The 20,092-nt window shown below is 40.6% G+C and overlaps 1 protein-coding gene across 1 annotated transcript; it reads right to left on the bottom strand.

The window, feature by feature from the left end:
• Window positions 1-285: 285 nt before the first annotated feature.
• LOC310959519 (ral guanine nucleotide dissociation stimulator-like 1) lies at window positions 286-20,092 on the bottom strand. Its single transcript, XM_083930892.1, has 17 exons — window positions 19,728-20,092; window positions 15,746-16,035; window positions 13,405-13,449; window positions 13,081-13,280; window positions 11,378-11,535; window positions 11,037-11,285; window positions 10,730-10,833; window positions 10,360-10,444; window positions 8,458-8,529; window positions 7,535-7,621; window positions 6,353-6,385; window positions 5,881-6,002; window positions 4,800-4,889; window positions 4,073-4,202; window positions 3,267-3,593; window positions 2,131-2,245; window positions 286-2,032 (listed from the first exon to the last, which is right to left on the bottom strand). Exons 1-17 carry the CDS (start codon window positions 19,749-19,751, stop codon window positions 1,893-1,895), a joined length of 2,271 nt encoding a protein of 756 aa, XP_083787018.1. The 5' UTR covers window positions 19,752-20,092; the 3' UTR covers window positions 286-1,892.

Here is a 20,092-nt window from a genome sequence, read left to right as displayed (position 1 = left end):
TATTATATTTTTAAGTTTTGAAAAGTAAAGGAAACACTCAACCCATGACTGCTGCACTGTTAAAAGCAGAAACCATGGTGGTTAGCGCAGTCGCCCCATGTAAAGAGGCTGAGGGTCCTCGAGGCAGCGTCCGTGGGTTTGAATCCGACCTTGCGGCCCTTTGCTGCAGGTCTCCCCCTCTCTCTCACCCTGTCTCCAGTCGGCCCTGTATAGTGAAGGCTTTAAAAAAACTGCAAAAGGAATCTTAAAAAGAAAACAAAACAAAACAGAAACCAGTCAGACAAACACGACTGAAAAAGTGTTTATTAGGAAGTTGTCAATACAGTGTGGAAAAGCATATCAAATATGTCCACTTCTCTGTGTTTAACATCTGTGCTGGTCTCTTCATTAATCCCTACAGTGTGGAAAAGGCTGTTTTATTTAAACAAGAGTCAGTGTTACTGATTCAAAGCCCCAGATCTACAGGGACAGCAGAGAGGAGCTCAGCAAGGTCCGGACCCTCCAAGGGAACTTCAGAGTGAGAAACCCTGTGCTTTTACTTAGTGTGTTCAATGCGTAGTATTACTATTCGCAAATACTCCCTCAAGCGTTAACTGGGAAATATGATCATTATCAGCTACCTCATGAGAGTCTTGATGCCAGTTGACGTCACTGAAATGATTATATCCAATCTCATCGTTGCACCGTCAAGCACCAGTTCCATCCAGGCTTCACAAGGCTGAACTCCAAATTTTAAACACGATTACGTTTTTTTTGTAAAAATCCTTACATTTTAAATATTGTCAATAACATTTTAAATATTCTCAGTATTCATCAGAAAATAAGACATCCAATAAATTAAAACCAATCTAATCACAGCTGTTTTAAAATAAAATTTGTTTGAATTTTCGAAACAATACGTTGCAGCCGGTCAAGAGACAACTGGGTCGTCACAAAGTGTTAATCGAATGAAGGTGCAATCAAAGTGAACCACAGTGGAACCACAATGGAAATAAATACAAAACAGTAAAAGAAATCTGAACTCTGAAGGTCAGTCTTATTTAGTCGTAGCACTAACAACGAAAGCACACACACAACAGTTCACCCACACTGTTGTCTCATCTAGATACAGTAGACATTTGCACATCTACGTCCATTAAAGTCTCTGCTGCTGCCATGGTTACCCCGGTAGAGGAATGCCATCTTTCCAGTCGGGGCTGCTAGCCTCACACGATGAGTATCACAGCAACGCCGCAGGAGCCGGGCTGAAACTCACCGGGTACACGGAAATCCCTGGTGAGAACGTCCCCTCCCACTCCTCAAATGGCACGGGCACAGCACGCTGGCTATCTCCTCTGGAGTGTCTGAAAACCTGCTGAGTGGCCTCCACGAGTTCATTATCAACTGTACTGTCCTTCACACAGCATCTGACCCCCATTCCCTTTTTAACACAGGTTATTAATGGCACCCACATTGCTCAGTGTTCATGTATAGATAGGTCACAGATAAAGGCACGTGTTGACATCGAGCAGCTCTCTCACGGCTAAAATCCACCAGTGTTTGCACATGCATCCATGCGTTTAAAACCATGTGAGCATTACCAACACATCTCTGGGAAAAGTCAAGGAATGGCTTCTTTTTTCTACGATTCTTACCATGTTCATTCCAACAGGAAGTGAAAGCATGTCCGATCCAGGTGTTTCTTTAAGCTCCACCCGTTTCTGTCGAGGCGAGCCTTCTCCTTCATAAAGTGCTTTTGCATCTCACATTGTTACCTGTTCGGTATCCAAAAAAACGAAAGGAGCATCTTTGAGAAACCTTTTTTCTTATAAAACAACTATTAACAGTAAAAGAGCGTTTTCAGGGAGAGTCCCATGTGCTCATTCAGGTGCAGGATTTGTAGACTGGAGGTGCTACTTTGTGTATCTTCCCAGACTGGACGTGGCCCTCAGAGGTTTCTTCTGGCCTTTGGGGAACTGGCGCAAAACAAAGTCAAAGTTTGCCGTCGTCGACATGGCATAGAAGACGTTGGCTTTGTCCGGTATTAGTAACTCTGGGAACAGAAAGACAAGATAAATGTTTAAAAGGGTCTTTTCTTTCTTTCAGCACTATCTGAACTTGTTTTTGATAGTGGAGTGCTTGTGTCCTGACCTCTCTCCTGGGAGATGACCTGTGTCAGACTGAAGTCCTGGAAGTTCATGTGCTCAAGGTGATGCTTCTCCAGTGCCCTCTGGATCACCTGGGCAGTTTTGTCCTGGCTGGTCAACTATGACAGCCAGAAGAACACATGTTATTTAACACACCTTATTGAATGCATGGTCAAGACAGTGTGTTGTTGCACTTGGGGCTTCACTGGTTCATTTGTAAAGGTTCAGAGTAGAGCAGTGGTACAAGAAGCATTCAGATCCTTTATTAAAGTTACGATGTGTTTTGCTGATTGTTACTTCACTTCAGTGTATGTGAAGAGATGGACACTGGGCAACTCTTTCATCTGCTGGAGTGGGAATTTTAACACATGCCATGATTTGTGACATCACAACTAGTTTGGAAGCCAATCACAGTCCAGCCTGCAACTACTAAATACTTTTGATTGAATATTTGCATATTCATAGATTATTATGAAGGAGTAAATGTCATTTTAATCATTTAAGAAAGAAAAGGTAATTGAACTTTTGTGCAGTAAAAACAGATCAGTGTATATGTCCTAAAGGGGACAATGTGCTGTAATTTATTAATTGATGAATAAAAACAGACAGAAATCCATTAATCATTGCAGTTATTTGTCAAACAACACCTCTGCCAATTCTCTGGTTATCTTTGGGTGTTGGCTGGACAAAGAGAAAGCGTCTGAAAGTATGAAGTGAACTTTGTTTTAAGGAAAATATCTTATGGAAAAGTACTACACTACCCCCAATCTTAAGCATAACAGCAATGGCTCTGATGGGTGGAGCTGGCTGTTCCCATGAAAACGTTGGTTGCACTGAGAAGGCTAGTGAGACGCTACCACTGAACTCCACAGTCTTGTATCTTTGACCTTTCATCTGTTTTCAAACTTGTATTTTTCCAAATCAAATGTTTGATGGTCATGATTCATCTCATAGCTGACTGACTACGTTCCAGGCTTTAAACTCTTTATATAAGGAGTTTTAACTAAATGTACCGAATACAAAAAGTATCAAAAGTGAAAAGACTCAATTTTGAATTAACATCTATCGCTAGATATAAAAACAACCCAACGAGGAGAAGATATTGGATATTTTGAAATCAGTGGTTGAGGATAAACCCACCAGGATGCTTTTGTACATGTTGCCGTTGTTGTGGCCCAGGTCCACGCTCACTCTGACTATACAGGAGTCAGCCACCTGACGGTTATACAGGGGCAGACAGGTCATGGACACGGAGCGTTTGTGGTGGGAGGCCTGAGTGGGCTCGGGCTGAGCACCGGGGCAGGACGTGGCTGGAGAGCAGAGATCAGTGTGACAGTCCGAGGAGGAACTGGAAGGAGTGGGGGAGTCCGGAGAGGAAGCCTCAGAGGAGCGGGAGAAGGAGGAGGAAGAACAGGACGAGGACGAAGAGAAGGCCTCCGACACATTGTTGCAGGAGCTGTGAAAGGACTGCAGAAAAACAAAAAACAAGAGAGGGAATACTCATGAGTCACTGGAAACATGGGCACATATGTTCACTGTTTGCTCTGCAGAGAACAGATAGACTATTGTGCCAAGGTGCTGCAGTGAGAACTGTACACCACCAAACAAACCCCACTCAAGATTAGCTAAGGCAACTGAAATGCCCCTTGTTGAGGGCTCACGGCAGCTTCAGTGGCCCTTCAAAGAGGAGCTTTTGAGATGGGAGATAATGCAACTTTCAGTTTTAAAAGCCTTCAGTGTGTTTTACCTCCTCTAAGAAATGCTTCAGGCTTTGTTTGACTACTTAAAACAAGTTTGTGAAGCGTAAATATGTTGTGCTGAACACAGAGGCTCTTTAGATGAAGGATGAATGTGACAAACATACACTATTGTGCACTGAGGACTAAGTATAGAGAAAAACTATGAGGCAGACACACACACACACACACACCACGCACACGGTTTACCTGCAGTCTGATGGAACAGGCGGAGTTTGGGGAGGAGAGATCCTCCAGCTCAGATCCACTGGATCCAGAAGATGAAACGCTGATCTGGTCAGCAGGGACTTTTTTAGATCCATCGCTCACTGTCAGGAGACTGGAGATAAAGATTCAACTTCAGCTTATATCAGAGACAAAAGTTATTTCATAACAATAATAATGCTCTTTTACATATGATTATATAATGCAGAATGCATTTTTATGCATTTACACAGCCTACATGATTTATCCGTTGATTATTTTATGGATTAAACAATTAGTTGATTGGTTGAAAAATGTTGTTGATGTCCTCAAATGTCTTGTTTTATCCACAACTCAAAGATTTTCACTTTAATGTCACAGAAGAGGAAAGAAACTAGGAAATATTTAGTTTTAAGAAGCTGCAATCAGAAGATATTGACTGTTTTACTTAAAAATAAACCCCTAAAAAAAAGAATAAATTATCAAAATAGTTGGCGATTAATTGATTAGTTGACAACTTATCAATTAATCTTTGCACTTATAACTCAAACTAACTGATTCCTTTCATGCTGTGGCAGAGCAAATACTGTCTGTACACTGGGACTTCAGTGTCAAAGTGTTGTGTTGCGTGCAGTTGTGTGTGTGTGTGTGTGTGCATAGTAACATGCATGTACTGTGTGTGTGTGTGTTTGTGTGTTTGAACATTCAAATCCGACCTCTGCACCATACTCACGAGGAGAGTTTCTTTGTGAGTGTGCGGTGGCTCCAGGGCGTTGGCGAACACAAGTCGACAGGAGGCTCCAGCTGTCTCGACAGTTCATAGCTGGAAGAGAGAGAGAAATGAGAAGTGCACTCCTCCACCGTACACTTTCATGGAACTACTTTGTGCTTGTTCCTGCTTTGTCAGTCTTCTTCACAGCACTTTGAGTTGTGCTAAACTGTTGAAACATTAGTTATGGTTAACTAAGTTGTGGTAATCATTATCTACCAATCGGTTGAGATTTCCATAAACTGTTAAGGCTGTTTTGCTGACAAATCTTTACCAAAACAGATATTGCCATAAAGTACAAAGGTTTCGGATTACAAATTGTTGGCACAACAGTTATTGTAGCAGTGAATAATATAGCTATGACTATTTTACATGTTTAAGATGTTTAAAGCTGCAGTCGGCAAGTCTGGCAGATAGAGTTGACGGAAAGCTCCCTTCTTTATTTCACACTTCTTCTATTTGACGTAGGCTCATAAATACAAAAACTGTGTGGTTAGTTGAAAAAAATATGTTTTTTTTCTGCATAAGAACCATTAAATGCTTAAAGAGATAATGCACAAGATTGCTTTATTTTACAAGAGCAACTGCCCTGAGAATGAACCCTTTTTTTATTGTCTTTTTGTCTTGTTTTTTATAGGTACAGACTTGTTGTTGTTTTCTGTTCAGCCTTTAATACATGAGCAGAGTTTATGAACTGTGCATAGCATGTGCATCCATCACTACCAGAGTTATGCGAGTTTGTAATTAATTATTGCATTATAAATATCAAACAAGTGCTGTCTTTATGACAAGGCTCCGACTGATACCAAGGAATGATTAACTGACCACATGCCATTACTGGGTATGCTGGGACAGTTCTACTAATGCACCTAACAACACACCTTTCAGTGGAAAATTCTGAAAGCATCACACCTTTATTGGTCCTCATTGAAAAGAAGAATTTTTACAATATTTGCATTGTGCTTTCAGCAGGTTCTCCTCTGCTTGTGATCCAATCACAGACATGTTATATGAAGGAGCACATAAAACACTTTGTTTGGCGCACCTCTCCTGGTCGGTGAGCAACTTGTGTCCCTGCAGCCAGGCAGCAATCCTGGGGTGATGGGGCAGGTTGTACTGGGAGCAGGACACCTGCAGCGCACGAATCAGGGACAGAACCTCAAACTCCTGGAGGGAGAGAGAAATGACAGTGGATAAACGGACATGTCCCAACTCCTGACTATGGTTACATGACCTGGAACAACTAGGTGGAACACAAAGGCATTCTAACAGGTACAAAGATGCAGTAAAGTATATGTAAATGTTTAAAAGGCTCTGCAGCCTTTAGCAGGTCATGTAGGAAAGAGTCTCTGTTGACTTTGACCATGTAAATATACAGCAGACACCCAGTTACACCATCATGTACTGTAGGGCCGACAGAATCACACAGACACCTTTGTTCTTTTTAAATTTGATTATGACAAAAACAAATAAATAAAGGGGGATAAAGAAAGATGACACAAAGAGGAACCACTTACCCGCCTCCTCTTCTCAAAGTTTATGAGCCCACCCTGTCAAAAGAGTAAGCACGCATTTATTGCATATAAAGTATCACAAGTGATTGACATTAATATGAAACACAGCTGTTGTTATCATGATCAAGAATATGTCTTCAGAATTTTCTTGGACATAAAGCAATTTACCAATAATATGTACTCCATATTACTAAATTATTATTTGAAGAATTTATTTATCGATGATGACTGAGCAAACTCAAAGGGCCCTGAGATGTGAGATTAGGAAAGAGGAACTCGAGTGAGGATTTTCTTTTCTTTTCTTTTTTTTTTTGTCAATCTGTATCCAAGGTCAAGAGTGAACCTGGACCACATTCATCAACAGTTTTAAACTTAATTTTTGTACGTCTGTGTGTGTAATTATATTAAAGATGATTGCAGGTATGTTATAGCCTGCTGTCTTTTCAATCACTCATTTACTGTTTAGACACCAGGTATGGATCAAATTGAGCGAATTTGACTTTTTGACATCGGTTTTATCTCATTACAAATATTTTGCCACAGAAATATAATTTTAAAACAGCTTTTGAAAAAGTCGGGCAACTAAAAAACTGAGATAGAAACCAGAATAATTGCAATGCTGGATTGGTGTCATTTGTCACTACACAGTTGAAGCGAGAGCTATATCAAGCTAGCTAGTGAGGGAGCCACAGTTAGCTAAACTAAATGTCCTTATTTATGTTTTCTCTGGCTCTGTAGATGAAAAATGTATTGTTACAACACCTTAGTCGGTTTGTTTGTTATCCACACTAAATGAGTGACTAAAGTAATTAAATAATGATAATAATTCAAAATGTTTTAGCTAAACTCCTGCCAACGGTAGCTAACGGTAGCTTAGCAGAATTACGTAGCTAGCATCTCACCTTTTGAGCCTAGTGGAATTCATACAATTTACTGGAGTAAAGGCACCTTTAGATGATGCATTTTAATGTGTTCAATTGTCAATTAATTTATCATTATTGTCAATATGAAACAGACGGACACCGAGCTAAACAGAGTGTATACTGCGCATGATGGTAACTCTATGTCCTGTAGTAAAATACATAATATGATGACATATTTACTGTACATTATATACCTAACCATTGAATGTTAACACTGTAAAACATTAAGCGGAGGAAGTGGTACTCAGACTACATTATGTACCTCCACAGTGTCTGGCAGAGCAGTGTCCAGCATGGTGAGGACAGTCAGATAGGTGCCCAGGTAAGGAACCACTCCACCGGAGGAACTCTGTAAAGATACATGGAAGCACACTGCACATTAGTGTTACAGTTCCCTGTGTCTCTGCATCTAGGTGTTTGTGTCTTTGGAATCTACTAGCTAACTAGCTTTTTCAGTAAACGGGTTGAGATCAAAGGACATTCACACAAGGCAAGCAGCATTGTGGGTTCATGTTACAGCCCAGGAGAACGTGCATATGAGTCATAAAAGACCATGGTCTAGTCTATTATTACTGTCCTATAATCCCGGTGATCTGGAGCCATTTGAAACGTGTTCTCAACGAGCGGGGCTAAAGATAGGTTTGGGTATCTGCCGTGCCAGAGATACTCCACCCACACTGAGTGAAATCAGCTCTTGTGGCGTTGTTTAGCGTCGTATAATATGGAAGCGATTTTTGCATGTGTCTTTATGAAAAGCTGAAACTAAATTCTGCCTCAGGTGAAAAGACTGTATCACATGAAAAATCACATTTTGCAACATTCCAAGTGTGAAACTGCAGAGTTACTGTGGCAGCAAAGGAAGGTTGCTGCTGAGCAGGTCTGCCCCCTCTTTGTTGACTAATCGCTTATTTTGTTGACCAAGATTTCTAAGCTGATGAGTCATTTTGTATGCTTTTTTTACTTCCAAGACCACGTCTAGTAAATAAAAAGATTTCAATCGATTTAAAGAGGTGCTCTTGTGTGCTTCTTTGTACAGAAACTCAAACAAATCTAGTATATATAAGTGTATTCGTTGGTGGACTGAGAATTTCTCTAATCGAGGTCATACTGCTGATGTTTGCCACTGGGCTTCATCTCATGTCTTCAGAACATCTCACTATTTTCTCATCCTGAGGTATGGCTTACCATCTGTCTGGGGATCGGATACCGCTTGGATATCTTTGGAGAAATGTCATCCACAGTCACTTGGCCTCCTTCCTGTCAAAGTAGGTCACATAGAGTTATACTCAGTTGAAGGTTAGATTTTAAGTGATTCAAATAAAATAAAGATCTAGCATGCATGCATGTGTGCTTATGTGTATAAACATTCACTTATATGCATGCACACAAGCATGCACAAGGGCACAGTATGTGGGCTAACTATAGCTTATGAAACAAGTTCTTCAATATAATACCAAGACTTTTTGTACATTAACTTGGATGTCCTGTTTAATAATTACCTTTTGAAAGGAAGGGAGGCCACTTCCACACATTCTCTCTAAGTCTTTTTATGTATTATCTGTCCGTAACAGCGATTAGGCTTTAAGCAAACATATGAGTGACTCTGTTTGTATACATAGATTAAAGCCTCCTTATAAAAAGGGCAGCGCCTGAATACAACTACATTGAAAAGTGAAAAAGGACGAGAACAAGAGAACAAAAGAGAAACACATACAATTATTTCCCAGAGAATAATCTCTGTGAATGTAATACTAGTGCATGTTACTCGGTTGTTATGTGCAGAGAATACTGACTATGATATATTGACTTTAGAGTCCTTTCACTGTAACTAGACACAAGTGGCCTCTGACGCAGTTGCCTCAAGGAGTCTTCATTAAAGAAAAGAGGGAACACAATGTGCCCGAGGCCTCTAGTTTCCCATTAACACTCTGTTAAACATCTCTGTAAATATTAAACTCAAAAATGAATTTGTTTTTAATGATTAAAAAGAGAAATCCATGTTCGGGACATAATGGTTTCCAAACATGTTTTCAGTTTGTGAGGCATTCTTCCTACTATGTTCTCTGTACAGTTCCTACCCTGTTGTGTTTATGCTCACATCATTCTCTTTAGTAAAAGAGAATCCATCTGTAATCGGTGATACAGTTGAGATCACTGAAGGTTGCTTTCTCCTATCTCAAAGTGACTGCTGGGACTGAGAGTATGGAACAGCTGCACTGGGCTCTTTGCATTGGTAAACATAAACCCTAACATGCATAAGTAGGTCAAATTTAACTCTACGCAATTTCTATGGAAATTTATAGGAATATTTCCTGCTTACGTTTTTCAGGTATACAGTTATTCTGTGGACCATATCTCGTTCTTTCAATTTCATTTACATACGCTACAAGTATGACTGAGTCAAATAACCCATACCAGAATCAGGGTTTATGCTGATGATACATCCATGCCATGTTCATTATTTTAATTTGTATCCTACACAATCACAATATAACATTTGTAATCATTTTAATCCAAATAATCAGACTTGTGCATTTGAGAGTCTGTGTCTCTAAGTTATGTGTTTTCTGTTGGACACTCTGTTCGTTTCCATGCTTTAAACTGTGCACAGCCAATGGGCGTATGAAACGTCATATTAAGTTATGTGTTTTCTGTTGGACGCTCCGTTCGTTTCCATGCTGCTCTCAGTCATTTACCCCTGTTGCAGTACTTCCTACATTTCCCATGTACGCTGTGCCGTAATGCTACGTGATGAAGTTTCATACACCCATTGGCTGTGCGCAGTTTAAAGCATGGAAACGAATGGAGCGTCCAACAGAAAACACATAACTTAGAGACACAGACTCTCAAATGCACAAGTCTGATTATTTGGATTAAAATGATTACAAATGTTCTATTGTGATTTTGTAGGATACAAATTAAAATAATGAACATGGCATGAATGTATCATCAGCATAAACCCTGATTCTAGTATGGGTTATTTGACTCACTTGTGCATGTTCCAATGACCTTTGCACCTAAAGGTTAACACTGTAAACACTAAAGTGTAGGCTGTTTGTTTTGAGCAACAAGGGGTTTGGTTCTCACCTCCACCAGGAGCTCTCTGTTGGTCAGAACACAGTTCTCATCAGGGAAGGTTTCCCAGAGGTTATCGAATGTGGCCATGCTATCCCTACAACAACAACAGACACAATATAGTTATATGCAGCTATTAAGACCCAAACCAGACACTTTAATTACTAACTATTATAGTTACAGAAGTTATGACCTGACCCACTGGAGGATATGGGTCACCAAAAGCAAGATATTTGCTGACTTGCTCTGTCAGTAACACTAAATTGCACTTGGTGAGGGTTCAACGCCCTCATTAAAAGGACAATTATGGATTACGTAAAGCACAATAAAAACATAAGCATAGAGACGGACAAAAGTTGATAGGGCTATAACCCAACCCTACCTGCTAACAGCAGCCCAGGTCTTTCTCAGCCTGTAAACTGCATTCGACTGAAGGGCCGACAGGATCGCCTTGAGAGAAGAAAAGTTCTTCAACCGACGACAATCCTGCAGAGGAAACGACAAGCTTTCAGGGGATTGACTTTGTTTCAAATCAAATAGTGTTGGTAGCCAGGTTGTGTTGATGACTCTCCTCTGGAGGTCTTATAAAGCTGTGTCTTGTGTTCAGTTTTTAATCACTGGCATACATTAAAAACCTGCTGAGACCTGGAGTTGTAAATACAGTCTAGTCACTGGCATTTTTGACTGACCTGTGCTACTCTGATCCACTTCTCTATGATCCGGGCCCTTTGAGCTGGTGTAGTGGGAGGCCAGCGGGAGGAAGTGGGACTTGAGGTGACGTCTTTCGGCCGGCAGAGCAGGGACATGATGACCTGGTTGGTAATGGCGTTGAATTGTGCAATGGTGGCTCGGATGGTGGGAGACATGTTTTCCTTCTTGTCTCTTTGCGACCACACACACCCCAGACACTGGTATGGCACCACTTTAACAAACAGAGCCTGAAACATCATAAACCAGTCATCAGCCTTTAATCATCAATGTAAAATAAAAATTTGGAAATGTGAAACGTTAAATATACCATCTCACGTACAGAGTCATTTCGGGTGAACTGTTCAGCGATGGCCGCAGCAGAGAACTCCATGATGTCACCTTGATCCAGAGAGTTTTCACATCCTGAATCCTCATCACCTGAACCCTTCTCATCTTGCTCCAGATCTTCCTGGGCAGGACTGGCATCCATCTCAGCTTCTAAAGAAATAGATTAGGAATCAGGAAATAGTGAGCATGACTTTTTTTCCATGAGGATTTGGTATGATGTATGCCGGGTTCTGAATTAACACCCGCCAAATGCAGGTATAAATTCATTTGGCGGGTGTAAATAATAACTTACTAGCCAGTTTGGCCAGTGATGTACAATATGAGGCATTACATGCATGATCCAAAGCTCTCAGTCATTCACCCCTGTTGCAGTACTTCCTACATTTCCCATGAACGCTGTGCCATAATGCTACGTGATAACGTTTCATACGCCCATTGGCTGTGCGCAGTTTAAAACATGGAAACAAACTGAGCGTCCAACAGAAAACACAAGGAAGAAGAACAACAGAAGCTGGAAAATGCAGGAAACTGAAAGAGTAAGGAGTTAGCTAATGTTAGTAAAAGTCAAAAGTTCTTATTAAACTAAATGACTAAAGAGGAGGGAGTTAGCTAACGTTAGTAAAAGTCAAAAGTTCAGATTAAACTAAATGATTAAAGAGGAGGGAGTTAGCTAACATTAGTGAAGTCAAAAATTCAGATTAAACTAAATGACTAAAGAGGAGGGAGTTAGCTAACGTTAGTAAAGTCAAAAGTTCAGATTAAACTAAATGACTAAAGAGGAGGGAGTTAGCTTACGTCAGTAAAGTAAAGTCAAAAGTTCAGATTAAACTAAATGACCTAAGAGGATGGAGTTAGCTAACGTTAGTAAAGTAAAGTCAAAAGCTCAGATTAAACTAAATGACTAAAGAGGAGGGAGTTAGCTAACGTTAGTAAAGTAAAGTCAAAAATTCAGATTAAACTAAATGACTAAAGAGGAGGGAGTTAGCTAACGTCAGTAAAGTAAAGTCAAAAGTTCAGATTAAACTAAATGACTAAAGAGGAGGGAGTTAGCTAACGTTAGTAAAGTAAAGTCAAAAGTTCAGATTAAACTAAATGACTAAAGAGGAGGGAGTTAGCTAACGTTAGTAAAGTCAAAAATTCAGATTAAACTAAATGACTAAAGAGGAGGGAGTTAGCTAACGTTAGTAAAGTAAATTCAAAAGTTCAGATTACACTAAATGACTAAAGAGGAGGGAGTTAGCTAATGTTAGTAAAGTCAAAAGTTCAGATTAAACTAAATGACTTAAGAGGAGGGAGTTAGCTAACGTTAGTAAAGTAAAGTCAAAAGTTCAGATAAACTAAATGCGACGGTGGTTGGGACAGACTTCTGGGGTAGGGGTGAGAAGAGGAAAGAGGCAGGGGATGAGGATATTGACAGAGAAACGAGGAAAATAAAATTTTATGCCAAATGGCTGACGGGTCGAGAATGGCTTGTGTTTGATCATGAATATGCTGTCATGTTTTGCCAGGATTGCCGCATGTACGCAAAAGAAAAGACAAAACAAACAATTTGGTGGTGGGAACCAGTAATTTTAAAGTCGAGACAGTAAAGGACCATGAGAGTGCCCAAAGTCATCAGGAGAGCCTAAGGAACTTGGATGTATTATAGATCGATAGATCGATAGATAGATGCCATGTGATGTTGTGGAGGGTCACCTTCTTTCTGGAACGTCTTGAGCAGTCCGTCAGCTTGCCCCGCCAATGAGCTAAAGTTGGGCTGCGTACGCATGTTGTTGTGAACGGCAGAGCTGATCCTCAGGTGATCCAACAGCAGCCTGAGTGCTGGATGCAGAGGAGGATCCCTGAAGTTCTCACTGTACTCATCCAACCATGTCTGGACAAAGTCCAACAGCGGGCTAAGGAGGCAGTGGAAGAAACATTACACTTTAACTATTTCAACACTTTAAGCCAGAGTGACATATTAGAAATGAACCAGATAAGGGTTCAAGCACAGTGTAAACTCAAAAGTCATCCACCTACCTGCTGTAGCCTTCACTGTTGTCCAGATCTGAGGCAGCATTGTCTCTTTTGAGGGAAAAAAACACACTTAGTCATACTCTTAAGGCTGTTTTGTAAATGTTTTCATTAATATTTGTTTCTGCCCTGCAACTATCCTAAACCTGACCTTGATACATGCCAACCACAGTCAAAAACCGCTCTGAGCATAATAGTTGTTGTTAAAAGCCTCAAGATAATGAGCACCTGCATCTGTAGGTACTCATTACTACATCAAAGCAGGCAGTAGATGGTTGCCTCGTCAGGGAAACAATGTATAAAAAGGTCCTGACGCAACATGGTGACTTTGTGGAACAACCACAACCCAAGTTGTTTTCCCAGAATCTAGCACAAAGGAGATGGCTCTTCGTAATGTTTAAAGGGGAGCCTGTACTCTATGATCAGCTGAAGATAACAGTAGTTACTAGACCGCACACACTGGGCAACTCCAAATCAACATGGGCATACTGTGCATCAGACGTCAACACTTTGGCCTCCACTGATGGTATTAACAACCTGCTGCAACATAACAGCACTTTCTACTGTGAAAAAAATCACCAATTAAAGTTTCTAAACAAAAAACTACACAGAATCGGCAGCCAACAAACTTAACTGCAGTGCTTGCATTTTACATACAGTGCTACATGTAGCTACTGTACATGCTATAATGTCAGGGAAAGCTATAATATTGGTTGCAGATCTTGTTCATGTCTCTCCATTTGCAGGTCACATTCCTGATGGGATACTGTGTAGTTTTTGGTTGAGAAGCCTTTATTGGTGCTGCTGTAACGTTACTCCATAGACATTCCACTGTTACATGTAGCTACATGCTAATGCCAGGGAAACTTGAAATCTTGGTTGTTAATGTTATTCATTTCTCCCCAGTTTCAGATCACATTCCTGTTGGAACATGTCAGGTTGTGCAGTTTTTGGTTTAGAAGCCTATTGGTGATTTTTCATGGTACAAAGTGCTGCTAAGTTGTATTAGGGTTCAAATAAACATCTGTTGTATGATTTAATTATTTCTATGGGGTGCGATCTAGCATCTACCCATGATAACCAGAGAAAGAGGTTAAACTAAGCTAAATGGTTAGCATTTACAGTGGCTGAAAGAGAAACAGAAACCCAAAGTAATTAAAAACTGAAGCTGTGTGTGTGTGTGTGTGTGTGTGCGTGCGTGCTTGCGTGCGTGTGTGTGTGCGTGTGTACAGAAGAGGTGAATTTAACGTGAATGTGGGGGAACGGAAATGAGTGGTCTTATTCATCTAACCCATTAAGATATGATTTGACATTTTGGGAAATACGCATATTCCCAAGAGCTAAATTAGCAGGCTGATTCCACTCTCATGTCTGCATCTGCTTCCATATGCTTCCCCACATGTTCCCTTGTCTGTTATTTTTTCCACAATGAGTGCCAAATTCCACAGCAAATAGGCCTATGTAGACCCTAACCCTACCTGCTAACCCCATCTTGGGCACCGCGCTTCACACCAAAACCTAATCGTAACAAAATGCTGGTTTAAAACAGCGAAGGCATAGACTTATGTGACCAGGGAACATAGGACCCTTTTGGGGAAAAACACTGGGGGAACATACAACTCGGGGAACATAGGGATGACCCCCTAAATGCGAAGCAACAGACAGTTAGCTTAGCATAATGACTGGAACCAGGGGGAAGTTTTTAGCCTACCAGTCATGTTGCTTACCGGATGTACAGCGCTGGGATAAAGCGTGTACGGGTGGTCGGCGCTCCACTATCTATTTTGCAAGGGCACCATCCGCTTAGCTCCACTCAATAAGAAGAAATACAAACAAGCCAGAGCGTTTTGCCCTATCCCAGAATGACAAGCTGGTGCCAGACCATACTTCAGCACACACACACACACACACTCTTTGTGCTAAGCTAACCAGCTGGCTCAGTGTCAGAGTGGGTCGTCCTCCATTCAAGAGATCGGCGGTTCAATCCCCAGCTCCCCGGTCCACATGTCAAAGTGTCCTTGGGCAAGGCACTGAACCCCGCATTGGTGTTTAAATGTGGTGTGAATGGTTAGATTAGAGGGTATGTAGATGTCCACTGTCATCAGTGTGAATGTCTGTGTGAATGTGATAAGTAGTGTGAAAGCGCTGTGAGTAGTCAGAAGACTAGAAAGGCGCTATATAAGTACAAGTCCATTTACCATTTATAATTACTGTACAGACATAAGAGTGGTCTCCGTCTTGTCATTTCACTCTTGGTAAGAAAGCCAAAATGTGCTTTTACAAAAACTTTTCCCTGAAGAAAAAGCTGACAAAACCAGACATAAAGTGGTACAAAAAGTGATTTTACCTCTGGAACAGCAGCTCTATGAGCTTTGAGGTACCGGTGAAGGTTCTGTATGTGGAGAGGAAGATCCTGCTGTAGTCCTGCTCCTGGCAGCCAGGGTCAAGGAGGCGATTCACAAGGAGGTCCAAGGTAGCAGCCTTCAGACGCCGCACCTTGCAGGTTCGGTACTGCACAAAAGCACAGCATGGACTCTTCTCACCGGGGTCGGGGGAGGAGGGGACGGGTTCCCGACGCAGAGTGACTCCGTACACTGCACCGTCCTCAAACTCCTCACCCCACTCCTGCACTGGGTTCTGGGGATGGTAGAGGTGGGAAATAATGTTTGAGGTTTGCACGCTGAGAGAGTGGCTGCCCTTCAATGTCCTGTTTATATACAGGTATAGGTCAAACACACAAATATATCTAGTCATGTTACTGGTCACAACATTAGGGTCAAAGGTGGGGCTGTGAGGAGGTAAAAAAAGAGCTGCAAGCCTCCATTACCAAACACCAAAAAAGGTGAACAAACACAAACGACTGAAACAACATCCCACTGAGACTCACACTGATACCATGTGAGCCCCAATGATCATCATTCCAAGCCTGCACTGACAGCACAAACAGTTTATGATAATAATGTATAATAATACTATCATCATCCGCTCTACATGCTGGTGTAAGTGCTTAGTTTTCATTTCAGCAATTTCCCTGCTACACAGCAACCTGAAACTTCCCAGAATTTTGTAGGTTGCATGAATGTTTATGGACAAATACGGGATTATCAAAAGGTGAGTATATCAAATTGTACACCGAAGCAAAATACCACAACAGATGCAAAACACCGCCTAAATGTCAGCAAGTTTTCATAAGCATCCCTCATCTTCCACAGACCAATACTCCTGGAGGACTGCGGGCTGTTAAATCAGCACCAAGCGTCATGATTTGATTCAGACGAGAGGCCAGACCTCGTTTGATCTCAGTGAGCACTACCAATCCGTGTCCAGAATGCTCAACGGCACTCAATATTTAAATGGGAATATTGAATGCCTTGTTCAGGCTCTCACTTTACATGGAGTATAATTAAGCAACAGCTGTGACACATAATTTAAAAGGTTCCACTTGAACAATATGGGTATAAACTCCCCCAATGAAGACTGAACACAACTGTATCATGAGGTCACTTTATCAGAATGAAATTTAACGTTCAGTAAATGTGTCTGCACATCACAAGATATGCACTCAAGCCGAAAGACACCCACAGCTGCCCTCTTCACCCTCCATCATCAAAAACCTGACTTTGTGTCTCTAGGTATCACAGAAGCTCAGAAAACGCTGATTCATACAGTTCCCACAATGCAACTTAATGGCATATTTCATTACGCTCAACCTGCCTGGTATAATGCTGCATCGCGTGTAATTTGTAGCATGGTATTAGGTTGTAACGGTTAGTCCTTATCCACGTAGAGTGCCGTGAATTAGTTAGAAAAGATATTTATTAGCATTAACCTGATAACAAGTCTGTTAAAGAACATGGTTTTAGGGAATGTACTGGTGCAGCAACAAGTCTGGGACAAAATCACTCACATAAAGCTTCACACGGGACATAAGTACTGGAAATGGCTATTAACATGTTGTTTAAAGGCTCTGAGCAATAAAATACAAACCATCTTTGTTAGTGATAGACCGATACATCGGCCGGCCGATACACCTAAAAATGCAAATATCGGCCGGCCGATGTATCCGCCAAAGCTGGCTGCTGCATTCTCTGATAGTTTTTCCCTGCATTATTTACAGACAGGCGTCCACAGGCAGCTCCGCGTTGATGGAGACGCCTTTTTTAGGTTCAATAAAAAAAATGTTTTAACTTTTTTTAAATTGAGACTCGTAACATTTGTTCATCATCACTGTGTATTTATCATGTAAATTGGGGGAGCAAAAGTAGTATCAGCTCCAAATATGGGATCAAGAAAATCTTCAGTCCATAACGGTCCACGGCTAAGGCTGATGAAAAAAAAATAGCTATCGCTATCGTTAGTGGCGCTAAAAAATCCATATTGATCAATCCCTAATCTTTGTAGCGTCCATGTTTTTTCCACATTACAACTTAAAGCTCATGAAGAAACCGAAGAGGAAGAAGAACTTTCCAACTCAAGAATAAGGACAATCTGATGAGCGCATGCATGTCCCTCAAACTTCATTACTTTATTTATACTTTATATACTGCGATACATTTTCAACCCCAACGCCCAAGGTAAACCTAATGACACCTCCAGGATTAGTTTCTCACAGCGGTAGTACTCCCCATAACAAGTTTACAACATTTCATGAGTAAAATCAGTAGAGGGCTCCTCTAAAGGCCTTGTGTGTTATATAATAAAGGCAGGCATCAATAAAGGATCTTGCATAACTCCTATCTAATCCGCCTGGTTAATACGAAATGTTTCCACATGTCTGTACAGATGCCCTGGAGTTCAATACTAGGCTCTATGCTTCAGAGTAGAAAATCATTTGTGTCATGGGCTTTTAGATGTGTATCACATCCTGTACAACTCCATCTTGCGTGTTAATATATATATATATATATATATATATATATATATATAATATATATATATATATATATATATATATATATATATATATATATATATATATATATATATATATATATATATATATATATATATATATATATATACACACATATATAGAACTCACTAAATACTGCAGGTGAGCTGAAAGAAACTGCTTGCACTCACAGCAATTATTTAAATGGTAATCTAGAAGGGAGGACTCACATCCTCATATGTAAATGATCATTTAAATGTTGTTATGTAAAAACAAAAGTTAAGCTGCTGTGTCTACCAGTGAGAGCCAGTATCACACAAACCCCATTGTCCCTCATAGAAACTAGGATTGTTTGTCAGCGACACAGCTGGGAAACTGTGCATTGTGTCTTAGTGTGACTCAGAGGCAGCGACGGTGGCGCTAAGCACTGCTAAGAGCCCACTCTCAGTCAGAAAACATGGAATTATGTTGTCCTCTGCAGCGTGTAATATGCGTGAAAAGGCTGATCATGGAGCAGCACGAGGACTCATCTGTCCTGAGTAACAGACTTAAACACAGTCAGTATTGACCTTTTACAGCCCGGGTTTGTCCCTCTCATGTAGCAACATCTAAGTCACAGAGCAGAGAGGAATATTACCAGGTTGTCTTTGAAAAAGGGTAGAAAGAGGTTGAATGATAACTTCAAATGCCTGACCACATTTTAATATCAGTTACACGAAATTAAACATCAATGTTTAGATTTTTTCACACACACACAAAAAAACATTTCAGGCAAACTAGACTTAAAACCCATTGCAAATTGAGAAACAGGTTGAGAATATTTCTCGGGCAACAGCCAGAATAATTTTCAACCAGATGGATTCTAAAGAACAGCATTCAATATTATATTAACAATACTAATGATTAATAAAATAATAATACTATCATAAAAACATTACCGTGTATTCATTTTTCAGAAAAACTGTAGCTTCCTTCTATGTATAAATCCTGTATCAGATTAGCTGTGGGAGACTTTCACATAAATGACAGAGAGTATATATAAAAAAAGAGTGTTTAAATAAAAGTCACAACCAATATAAGTGGGACTTGTAGATCCGGGGATGCCTTCACATTAATCAGAACTACAGCTTCATTTATCTATATATATATATAGATATATATATATATCTATATATATATATATATATATACCATCAGCTCTGATTGGCTCTGAGGAAATTAATAAAACTACAAGCACTGGTCCCATCCTACTGTTGACTTCATGTACATCCATCAGTGCACATATATCCCTAGTATAGTCATATGATATCAAACATTTATATGTTTGATCATAAATAAGTCATTTTGCCTGCTCTGTAAGGTGTCCTGGGATAACTTTGGTTATGCTTTGGCACTGTAAATCAAATTGACTTGAAAAATTGAACTGAATTGATCTCACCATGGTTAGCTCCCATTTGCCCATGTCGTCCTGCACTCTATGGAGCGTGGCTTTCCATCTTGACAGGAACTGTTGGAGTGAAAATCAACTTTGCCCTTGCGACACCGTGAGTCTAAGGCTCCATCTTACTCTAATAAAAACGGGCTTTTTAAACCAGCCTTTGGTACTACATCAACGCGCCTCACTTATAATGACAAAGACGTGTTTCACTGCGAAGTATCCGTTACATTGTCTCCCAGCATAGATCTGTGTGTGGCTGCTCCCATGCGCTGCTCTGAGAGAACAGATCAGCTGTCCCGGCGTGTGTTCTCTCACAGAAACAGTTGGTATCCGCCGGTAGACCCGCCGCCGGTGCCCGCACACAG

Source organism: Echiichthys vipera (assembly GCF_963691815.1).
Source record: "Echiichthys vipera genome assembly, chromosome: 17".
Classification (NCBI taxonomy): domain Eukaryota; kingdom Metazoa; phylum Chordata; class Actinopteri; order Perciformes; family Trachinidae; genus Echiichthys; species Echiichthys vipera.
Note: the sequence above shows the minus strand (reverse complement) of the source record. Positions and strands in the feature narration are given on the sequence as shown.

Bases quoted from the DNA above. Each gene is read 5' to 3' on its own strand.
- LOC310959519 (XM_083930892.1), bottom strand. From the start codon at position 19,751: ATGGGCAAATGGGAGCTAACCATG. The intron at 11,286-11,377 runs GTACGTGAGATG...ATGATGTTTCAG, and splicing joins AGTTCACCCGAAATGACTCT to GCTCTGTTTGTTAAAGTGGT. The intron at 4,203-4,799 runs GTGAGTATGGTG...CTTTATCTCCAG, and splicing joins CTCACAAAGAAACTCTCCTC to TCTCCTGACAGTGAGCGATG.